Below are 10,705 nucleotides of genomic sequence, written 5' to 3'. Positions count from 1 at the left end.
GGCCGCGAAGGCGGCTGCGGAGCCCCAGGTAGCGCCTCCGCGTCCCGGCGGAGGGTTTGTCCTGCGTCCCTCGAGCTCGGCGGAGCTGCCTGACCTGCGGGTGCCTCGGGCGCCTTCTCAGTCTGTCTGCGGAATGTTGAGTTCAGTTTTAACTTTATCCAGGCATTTGCGTCTCGTAGGAAACGAACTAAAAGAGTTCAGATAAGAAAATTATTAAATATGCCTAAGGATTATTTTGACTTCTGGGCAGAGAAGTGACAGGCTTATTTGTATAATGAGGTTTTGGGTGGAATCCTGCCGGGTGTTTCCCGGTTGTTAGACCAGATGCAAAGATACTCTGACACTTCTGTCCGTTTTGCAGTGAGCTGAAGAGGCGTTTGAAGGCTGAGAGAAAAACGGCTGAAAAAGAGGCAAAGCAGAAAGAGCAAAGTGAAAAGCATTCAAGTAAGCCCTCCTTGGCTTCTGACTCCGAGAACAGCACTGGTTTGGATGAAGAAAGCTTGGATCCAAATGTGAGCTTCTGGCCTCGTGCTTGTTATGCTTCTGAGAATAAATGTTACAGATGTACACTGGATTTTTTATTCAAGGGGAACTAAATGGTTAAAAGGGGAGAGCCCTTTTTAAGAGCTGCTGTGTTTTAATTTACAACCTGTAAGATATGTCAAGTTTCCAGCAAAATTGTTTGGTTTTCTTTCTTTCTCGTGACAGCAATACTACAAGATCCGTAGCCATGCGATCCAGCAGCTGAAGGGCACCAATGAAGATCCTTATCCCCACAAGTTCCATGTAGACATATCTCTCTCAGATTTCATAGAGAAGTACAGCCACCTGCAGCCAGGAGATCACCTGACAGATGTTACAGTGCAAGTGGCAGGTAAAGGCTTATCTGGGGTTCAGAAAGATGGTCTGTTGCTTCACTAAGCCAAGTCTTAGCTGCTTTTAGTGATGGGGTAGCCTCTTTTCAAATGCTGTTGATCCCCTGTTCCTTGGTCATGAAGTCTATAGCAGTGTTAGACTATTCCAGGACACATCCTTTCAGGCTGAGTGGGTCATCCCTTTCAACTACAAGATCAGATTGTGACATGGGCTCCAGAACCCAAAGTTCATATGGTCTGATATTGTGTGCAGTTACTAGTTTTGAGTCTTTTAACTGCTTCTCTTTCATGGTTAGTGATGGGTTCAGAGCCGACAGTCCTTTGACCAAGTGACAATACTGTGGCTTTTGCCCCTGCATCCTTTCTGCTAGGGATGCTCTTCCTGATCTCCTGCATGCTTTGGTATTTAGGCCGAATCCACGCGAAGCGTGCCTCTGGGGGGAAGCTGATCTTCTACGATCTTCGTGGAGAAGGAGTCAAGTTGCAGGTCATGGCAAACTCCAAGTAAGTAGAGGTGTTCCCAGTAGCATTGTGAACTGAGCTGTGTTCTGGGGCCTAGAGATCTGAATTTGGGCATTCTGTGCCTTCATCTCCTTGGGATATTTGTCTGTGGGTTGGCTTAGGCAGCCAGCTCACATTTTGCTTAGGACTTTGTGTGCAGCTTCTTTGCTTAGAGGACTTGTTTTGCTTTTTGAAGTATTTGGTCTGGGCAGAGACTTACAGAACAGTTTGGAATGCTGAGTTTTAAACACAACTGCTTACATAGTGTTTGTAATTACAGGCTCTACAAATCTGAGGAAGAGTATTTCCGTATTAACAACAAGCTGCGTCGTGGGGACATTATTGGTGTAAAGGGGAATCCTGGGAAAACAAAGAAAGGGGAACTGAGCATTATTCCTTATGAAATAACTCTTTTGTCTCCATGCCTGCACATGTTGCCTCATCTTCACTTTGGCCTCAAAGATAAGGTACTTGTCATACCTGGTCACTCTTGGGAGGCAATCTGACCAGTAGGTCTGAATGGATGACCTTTTATATCTGCTGGTGGTGTCAGTCAACAAAGGAGCATGAGTTTTGTTTTGGTATTTTTTTCCTTTGGCACTGCATTTTGTCTAGCTTGTTGTAACTATATTTGTTTTTTTCAGGAAACTAGGTATCGTCAGAGATACTTGGATTTAATTCTTAATGATTACGTGAGGCAGAAATTTATAACCCGTGCAAAGATCATTACCTACATCCGAAGCTTTCTGGATGAGTTGGGCTTCCTTGAGGTAACGCTTCATTCCTCTCTGCGTACTGAGTGTGTTCAGAGCTTTTCAGCTTCAAGGATGCTTCTTATTCAGGCTCATGTGCAAAATATTGACAGAAGTGAGGATAATTGCCTCAGTATGCTGTATTTTATCAGGTTAATGTAATAGGAGCCATTTCTCTTTTTTTAAGTTTAAGACTATTCCTCAGTTGGTGAGGTTGTGGCTTGGGAAACTTTTATGATGGTAGGACTTCAAACTACTGTCCTTATTTCAGTAAATGAAAGTGAAAGTAACATCTTTGGAATGGTGTTTTGCCTCTGGATGTAAGTACAAGTCTGATTTCCTCTAAGTAAAATTGGTTTTATCGTAAGATCTGTTGTGGAGTAGCATATGAGAAAATAATACTAGCTCAGCTGCACTCTTGGTTGTACTTTACTTATTTCAGTAAATGAAAGTGAAAGTAACATCTTTGGAATGGTGTTTTGCCTCTGGATGTAAGTACAAGTCTGATTTCCTCTAAGTAAAATTGGTTTTATCGTAAGATCTGTTGTGGAGTAGCATATGAGAAAATAATACTAGCTTAGCTCTACCCTTGGTTGTACTTTACTTATTTCAGTAAATGAAAGTGAAAGTAACATCTTTGGAATGGTGTTTTGCCTCTGGATGTAAGTACAAGTCTGACTCCCTCTAAGTAAAATTGGTTTTATTGTAAGATCTGTTGTGGAGTAGCATATGAGAAAATAATACTAGCTTAGCTCTACCCTTGGTTGTACTTTACTTATTTCAGTAAATGAAAGTGAAAGTAACATCTTTGGAATGGTGTTTTGCCTCTGGATGTAAGTACAAGTCTGACTCCCTCTAAGTAAAATTGGTTTTATCTTAAGATCTGTTGTGGAGTAGCATATGAGAAAATAATACTAGCTCAGCTGCACTCTTGGTTGTACTTTATAGTTAGCAAAAAGATTACAAGTTGCTGTAGTGTATTTGCAAGTGTTTATCAGCTGAATCTGCAGAAGCTACCAGTGTTTTGAGAGCAGTGGGAATCTGAACCTGTGCTGGGTTCCCCTCTGTCGTTGGTTTAATGGCTTCAGTGTCTGTATTTGATTTGAGTGAGGTTTGTTTGGTTGGGTTTTTTTGTTGGTTGTTTTTTTTACAAATAATTATTAATCTAGTACTTGAAGATTGTAACATTCTGGTAACTTAAGAAAAAGGACCATAAATTCCTTCTCAATTTATATGAAATTTTCACTTGTTGGAATAATGGAGTAAGTTACTTAGGCTTGGAGAGGATGTTGGGGCAAAATAGCAGGCAGAGAAGTCAGGGCTGTACAGTCGAGTGCAGCCTGGAGGTGCATGAGTCAGGCAGTGCTCAACCATACCCGTACTGCGTGTGGCAATGTCGTGCATAAACAGATACTGGTTCATGTTGAGAAAATTAGCCAGACTGTTGTGGGTATTGTATCATGCTGTTCAGCTGATTGTCAGGGCTTGTTACTAAATCGTCACCAATTAAACTTCTGATTCGAGTAGCTCAGCTTGTTTTATACTGCTGATGTCTTTAGAGAATCCTATTAGGTGTTTGTTTAGGGAGCTATATTTATAGCCTACAAAATTTCTTCTCTTTTTAAAATTGTAGCTGCATGCTTGTTCTCATTTTATCACACATTGACTTTTTTTTTTCCCCCTTGACCTTTGCTCTTTCAAAGGAGCCCCGAGTCTCATTCTGTTTCATAGAAGTGTGCTCCTCCTGTATGCTATCAGTAGTTGTGATACAAATTGTGAAATCCTCTTGTGCAAATACCTGTTTTCATGCTTCTGGGTCAGTAGCGGGGCATTAATTCTTGATGCTAAGGTGTGAGGAGGCACAGCCAACAGGAACAATTAAGAAATAATTTGACTACTTCCACCAGCTCTCTGTGTAGGAAGCCACGTTTTGAGTTGTAAATCACTCCACTACTCTGTTTTTCCATCATTTGCAGCTGCTTTCTTTGTTCAACATCAAGAGACATTGAACTGAGGTCTGTTTCTCGTGTAGCTGATAGTGTGTATTGCTTGAAGCATAAGCAGTCAACTTCTGAACATCTGAGAAAATACAACTTCTGCAAAAAAAAAGTTTGTAATGATATGAACAAAATTAACTTACTGAAGCCTGCAGTGGTTTGGTTTAAATATTTTTTTCTCCTCAATTTCCAAAGAAATACCTAGTTTTAATTCAGTAGGACTCTAGCATTCCCCAGACACATATAAGGTCATTTCCCAAAAAGCAGTATTATTAAAATTGTTCAGGTTTTCAAAACTTCAGATATCTGTGGCATTTAATTTATTTCAGGATTGCTGCTTAACAGCTTTGCTACAAAGACTACACTACAGAATTGACATTGTAAGCAATGATTTGGAAAAGATACTGAGGAAGGCTGCCACATCTCGTTCATTTTATGTAACAGCTACCTCTCTTCACCAAGTGGATTTTATCATAGAATCACAGAATGGTTTGGGTTGGAAGTAGCTTAAAAATAATCTAGTCCAGCCCCCTGCTTTGGACAGGACCAGCCATTGGGCAACCTGTTCTAGTGCCTTGCCACCCTCACAGTGCAACATTTCTGCCTTATGTCCAGTCTAAATCCACCTTCTTTCAGTTTCAAACTGTCACTCCTTGTCTGTACAAAGTCTCCCTGGGCCTTTCTTACAGGCTCCCTTTACATAATAAAGGCTGCAAGGAGGTCTTCCCAGAGCCTTCTCTCCTCCAGGCTGAACAACCCAGTAGTCAGCCTGCCTTCACCAGAGAGATGTTCCAGCCCCTGACCATTTCCCTGGCCTCCTCTGGACCCAATCTAGCAGGTCCAGCTCTTTCTTGTCCTGGGGACTCTAGGTCTGGGGGTGGGGCCTCATGCCAGCTGAGTAGGGTGCAGAACCCCTTTCCTCCACCCGCTGGCCAAGCTGCTTCTGGTGCTGCCTGGGATGCAGTTGGCTTTGAGGGCTGCAAGCACACATTGCCAGTTCATGTCCCATTTTCATGCACCAGTATTCCCAAGTCCTTGTCTGCAGGGCTGCTCTCAATCCCTTCATCCCCCAGGCTGAACTGGTGCTGGGAATTGCTGTGACCCAGGTGCAGGACTGTGTACTTGGTCTTGTTGAACCTCATGTTCTGCAACATAAAGAGATAGTTTCGTAGTTTGTAGTAAATACGAATGATTCTTGATAACAATAAATAGTTTAAGTAATTTGTCTCTATTGTCTGCGTGGGTGAAGTGCTCTTTACCTCTGAATTGGTTTTGTCAAACAAGAAATGAAATACAGAGATTTTTCATCAAAGTTGTTTGTTTGCTTGATCTACACAGTTCTGCTTTGGAAACCAATTAGATGAAAGCAGGGCATTGAGGTAGGAGCCTGGAAATATTAATGCTACTGTTAAATTATTTTTTAAATTGTTAATATTTTACAGATTGAAACTCCTATGATGAATGTAATTCCAGGTGGAGCTGTGGCAAGACCTTTTATCACGTACCACAATGAACTGGATATGAACTTATATATGAGAATTGCTCCAGAGCTTTACCATAAGGTAAAATACAAGCCCCTTGTGGCTAATCCTATATTCTTCAGACATTGTGATCTTATTCTAGAAAAATCAACATAGCTAAACCAAGGATTATTCATGAAGAAATTGGACTTATTTGGTTGGAGGAAATAAAATGTATCTTGAATGACATTTGCAAGGTCACATTGCAGTTGTGTGTATGTTTGAGCTCCCTTTAGTTCTTTTATAAAAGTTAGTGTGATTACTAGAATTTCCTTTTGTCTAGATGTTGGTGGTTGGAGGCTTGGACAGAGTGTATGAAATCGGACGTCAGTTCCGGAATGAAGGAATTGATTTGACTCACAACCCTGAGTTCACAACTTGTGAGTTCTATATGGCTTATGCAGACTACCATGACTTGATGGAAATTACAGAGAAGTTGCTTTCAGGTAATATGTGCCATATTAATTAAAAAAGAAAAGGAATCTCCAGAAGAATTGCATATTATGGGGCATACTGTTCTTCTAAACCTCAGGTTCTTTTTGTAGGGATGGTGAAACATATTACTGGAAGTTACAAGATCACTTACCATCCAGATGGTCAAGATGGACAGGCCTATGAGATAGACTTTACCCCTCCCTTCCGGCGGATTAGCATGGTGTGTGATCTGGAAAAGGTCCTGGGAGTGAAGTTTCCATCAGCTGAGTGTTTTGAAACCGAAGGTTAGATTCTGAGCATGAGTATCATATAATTCTTCCTTAACAGAAAGTGGGGAAAAAGGTCTTGAGTTCTCAGCCTGGTGTCTTACCAGCTGCTTTTTTGAGGCTGTGTGAACACATGGCATCAATTTCCTCTGATTTTGTCTGTTACCTAAGAGTTCAGAAAGAAGCCTTGGTGCCTTGCGGTCATTGGCAGGGTCTGGTGCTCTTGTCTTTTCCTTTGTTGAGTATTTGTGATGCTATATGCTATATATGCTATAGAGATCTTTGATCTGTTGAAGAGACTCAGCTTTTTATTTCTTCTGTCTTTTGTGCAGTTGAGTCTCCATGCCTGTTATCATTGGTTAGGAGTACAGTTATTTTGGGCTTTCTTCAGAATCTTTGTATGTGCTGTTTTAATTCTGGAATCCAGAGCCATAAGGAAACAAATTGATATACTTTTTAGGGACTTTTTTTTAATTCCCCCCCACCCCAGATAATAATATCCTACAGTTGAACAGGGTTGTGCCTAATTTCTGAAATTTCTGAAATTTAAAATAACTTACACTTTAGTCTAAACTGATGAAAAACAAACACTGCTTTTGTAGATTGACATTTAAGCTCATGGTGTTATCAGTCCACTAGCTGGAACACTTGCTGCCAGTTAAAAAAGAGCTTACTGAAATTAAAAAAAAAAGAAAATCAGTAAAAGGAAAATTTGCTTCATCCTGGCTCAAACCAGGTCACATTAAGATCTTACTAGTCAGTCTGAGACCCACAGAAGTATGCAGAAAGAAAAAAAACACGGTTGCCTGGGTGGCTTTTCTAATTTTTGCCTATAACAATTACAGAAACTCGCAAGTTCTTTGATGCCCTTTGTGCAGAGAGAAACGTTGAGTGTCCACCTCCCAGGACAACAGCCAGGCTTCTTGACAGAGTAAGTAAAGTTGGTGTTTTTGTAATCCCCAATGTCTCTGAGGATCTGTCTGTATCAACAGGAGTCTCTTCAGAGCAAGTTAAGGTGCATGTGGGAAAACGTGCTGAAGTGCACTTCAGCTATTTCTATATCACAGTGTGAAAACTTGCTGTGTCGAAATGTTTCTTTGTGTCACAAAGTGTGTACACTAAAATATAGTTTACTGATGCCTGCTCGATAGAAGTGCCAGAGAATTTTAGTTTGATTACGGGTCTCTTGTGCTTAAAGCAGATTTGCTTTAGCCTATTATAGGTTTGTTGGCAAGATTGGTGCATTTGTATGTACCTTACCAAATTGGTACACTTACCATATAGTTCTTCTATCAACTGCACAGTCTTTTTCTTTATACCCAAAATACTGCCTGGTAGCTGATTTTCTGCTGCCTTTCCCCATGAGTTTTGTTGTAATGTCCAAATTTAATTATGTTGTTATTTTTATACAGTTTTTGCTATGTTGTTTTTTCTTACCCAACTAGGACACCCACTCTGTTGAAAGATTACTATGATCAGGAATTATTAGTTGGGAAACTCTTCAGTTTTACAGTGCCTTGTTCAGTAGTGAAGAGAGGGAAGTAGGATGTTTGGGGAAGGCAGTGTTAGGAAAGTGATACTGTACTCTGCATGATTCTTTTGTTTTTATTTTCCCAGTTAGTTGGTGAATTCCTTGAAGTGACTTGCATCAACCCTACATTCATCTGTGATCACCCACAGATCATGAGTCCTCTGGCCAAGTGGTAAGAAGTATGAGATGCAGTCAGTGTGTAACTCTTGTCAATCCTCTACTCTTAATTTATTAAACAGAAAGAAAAAAAAAAAAGATAAAGTCACACGTGAATACAGATATTTTGATGTTGTGTACTAGTTTGTGAATTCTGACACAAACTAAGATAGACATTGGTTGCTGAGCTGTGACAGTCATAATCCAGGGAAGTGATGTGCTGATGCTTAGTAGTTGGTGTTTCTGACAGCTGTTACTGCTCCTGTGGGCAATCCTCCTGAAGTAATAATGTGTGTGCTCTTTGCTGGTTTAAGGTATGGTTGTTTTGTCTTCTTCACGTAGGCATCGCTCTCACCAGGGGCTGACAGAGCGCTTTGAGCTCTTTGTGATGAAGAAGGAGGTGTGCAATGCCTACACAGAGCTCAACGATCCTTTCCGGCAGCGGCAGCTTTTTGAGGACCAGGCCAAGGTATTGTGTCTTGCAGATAGTGATTCAGTTACAGAGGCACATAAGAGAGAATAGTTCCTGTGTCTATTCTGAATCTGTCATTAGACTCGACTGCTAAAAGGAGCTGATACTGCTTTGAGTGAGTGCTTCTCACTCAAGTGAGAACCTGCGTTAGAATCTAATTTCTTTTGAAAGAACCTCTCTCTTTAAGCTAAACAAGCCCAAGTGCTGCTGTGGGTTAGTTTTTTAGTAGTGTGACTTTGTTTTGGAGTATCTTCCTTTTTATTCTGCCTGAAATACTAATCTGAAAAAAGCAAATGTGCAAAACGGTTTTTCTGTCTTGATTAGGCTGAAAGTTATTTTTCACCAGTTGAGTATTTATGGAGTTATACAATGTTATACTTCTAGGTTCTTAAATAAATTTTTGTGTCTGGTAAGAATTTGAATGGTTTGTACGAAACAGCATAATTTCCTGAACTGTGTTATGACTGTTTTAAATTGGCTCACAGAACAGAGCTGCAGCCTGGAAATTATTAGAGCTGCAAATTTATGGAACAAGGTTTCTCTGGATGAGCATCAGAAAGAAGTGACTGAACCTGATTTTGTTATTAATTAGGTCTACACATCCATGTATGCAGATGTGCCCACACATGACTGAGGTCAGATGATGGATCTGCAGAAACAGAGTTTGTGTTCTTCATGCACTTTCTAAAGGCTGCACAGTGCTTGGGAGAATTAAACAGTTGTCAAAACTAGGAAAATGAAGCTTGTGTTAACTTAGTTGATAGTAAATTTTGAAATGTTCAGTCAGAATTATTAATATTACAGATTTATTCCACCTTTGGTTTGTTGGATATGTGTTTGCTGCAGCTGTCCCATGATTATGGCCAGACTTTGCAGATGTATGATTAGATGAATTGAATGAAGATATACTTGACAATGTAATGTTAAGGTAGAGACAGAGATGAACAACGGCAGTTCATATTTCAGCATTTCAGACTTGGGCAGAACAGTTTGCTTTAACATCTTTTGCAAAGTCTTACAAGTCTTTCTTGAAACTGTGAGCAAAACAGTTTGCTCTTGTTTCAACAATTACACTTGGTGTTTTCAAAATGGTTTTTGGTGGCTGGAGGCTGTCAGGGTCAGATGCATTAGTTTGCATCTGTCAGGATTTTAAGTCTTTCTTCTTGAGGGGGAGATATGATGGCCTTTGTTTCATGGAGCAACTACTGACGATTCAAATAATTATGTATCTTAGTTGTTTCTGGAAATGTTAAAGGGTGGATTGCAAGCAATTGAATCTGAACCTGAGAAGCCTTTGAAACCAATTTATTCCATTGTCATCTGCTGCCATACAGCCTTGGAGATTAGCTTTTACTGAAGCGAAGAGCCTGGGCCTTTGTCTAGAAAGGAAACTAGCTGATCAGAACGAGTTGAGCCTGGAGCCATTTTGGAGGCACCTGTACAGGTGACCTCCACAGTTCTCTTCACGCTGAAATTCTTTTTTCTATTGCTTATGCAGCTGTACAGAGCTTTGGTTTCATCAGTCACATGGCTGCTACAAATACATACTCCCCCTTTGTGGTAGGTTAGCAGAACCTGTCTAGCTCTGCACAACCCACCACATACTATTGATTTTCCTGTTTAGGCCAAAGCTGCAGGTGATGATGAAGCCATGTTTATTGATGAAAACTTCTGCACTGCGCTGGAGTATGGCCTTCCTCCTACGGCTGGCTGGGGCATGGGCATCGACCGCATCACCATGTTCCTCACAGATTCCACCAACATCAAGGTAGGTGAAGGTTAGAGGTGCCAGTGCCTGCTGCTGGCTCTGTCAGGGGCGGGATGAGATTCGGCCCAGCAGGCCTCCTCTCTGACAAAACAGGTGACACTGTAGCCGTTTGAGGTGCTTTTAAGACAAAGCCCTCCTTTCTTTCACCTGCCTAGAACCCTCCGCAGAGTGCGGTGCGGGGCTGAGCCCCCACCCCCCTCGGGCACCGCGGGCTGCCCGAGGGGTCTGTGTCCCTGGCGCCCGCTGACAGTGCCCCTCTCCGCAGGAGGTGCTGCTGTTCCCCGCCATGAAGCCGGAGGACAACAAGAAGGAGGCGCAGCCCGGGCCCCCGGCCGAAGGCACCTCCGTGTGACCGCGGCGCCCGCTCAATAAACAGCCCCGGCAGCCGCCTCTGTGTCTCTGTCTGCGCGGGCGCGGGGCGGGGGTGCGCGT

At 41.8% G+C, this 10,705-nt stretch overlaps 1 protein-coding gene across 1 annotated transcript in view; it reads left to right on the top strand.

Annotated features, from left to right (window-relative positions):
- KARS (lysyl-tRNA synthetase) overlaps window positions 1-10,625 on the top strand; it is a 27,225-nt gene extending 16,600 nt beyond the window's left edge. The window contains exons 6-18 of the mRNA XM_009993652.1: window positions 362-512; window positions 709-874; window positions 1,286-1,379; window positions 1,657-1,843; window positions 2,021-2,146; window positions 5,568-5,687; window positions 5,929-6,091; window positions 6,191-6,364; window positions 7,192-7,277; window positions 7,964-8,049; window positions 8,376-8,502; window positions 10,130-10,273; window positions 10,539-10,625. Of these exons, the coding sequence (XP_009991954.1) occupies window positions 362-512; window positions 709-874; window positions 1,286-1,379; window positions 1,657-1,843; window positions 2,021-2,146; window positions 5,568-5,687; window positions 5,929-6,091; window positions 6,191-6,364; window positions 7,192-7,277; window positions 7,964-8,049; window positions 8,376-8,502; window positions 10,130-10,273; window positions 10,539-10,625 (1,711 nt within the window). The remainder of the gene's footprint in view (window positions 1-361; window positions 513-708; window positions 875-1,285; window positions 1,380-1,656; window positions 1,844-2,020; window positions 2,147-5,567; window positions 5,688-5,928; window positions 6,092-6,190; window positions 6,365-7,191; window positions 7,278-7,963; window positions 8,050-8,375; window positions 8,503-10,129; window positions 10,274-10,538) is intronic.
- Window positions 10,626-10,705: the final 80 nt, after the last annotated feature.

The sequence above is a fragment of the Chaetura pelagica genome, unplaced genomic scaffold (assembly GCF_000747805.2).
Source record: "Chaetura pelagica isolate M959 unplaced genomic scaffold, ChaPel_1.0 scaffold703, whole genome shotgun sequence".
Lineage (NCBI taxonomy): Eukaryota > Metazoa > Chordata > Aves > Apodiformes > Apodidae > Chaetura > Chaetura pelagica.
This window is presented reverse-complemented; position numbering and strand designations above follow the sequence as displayed.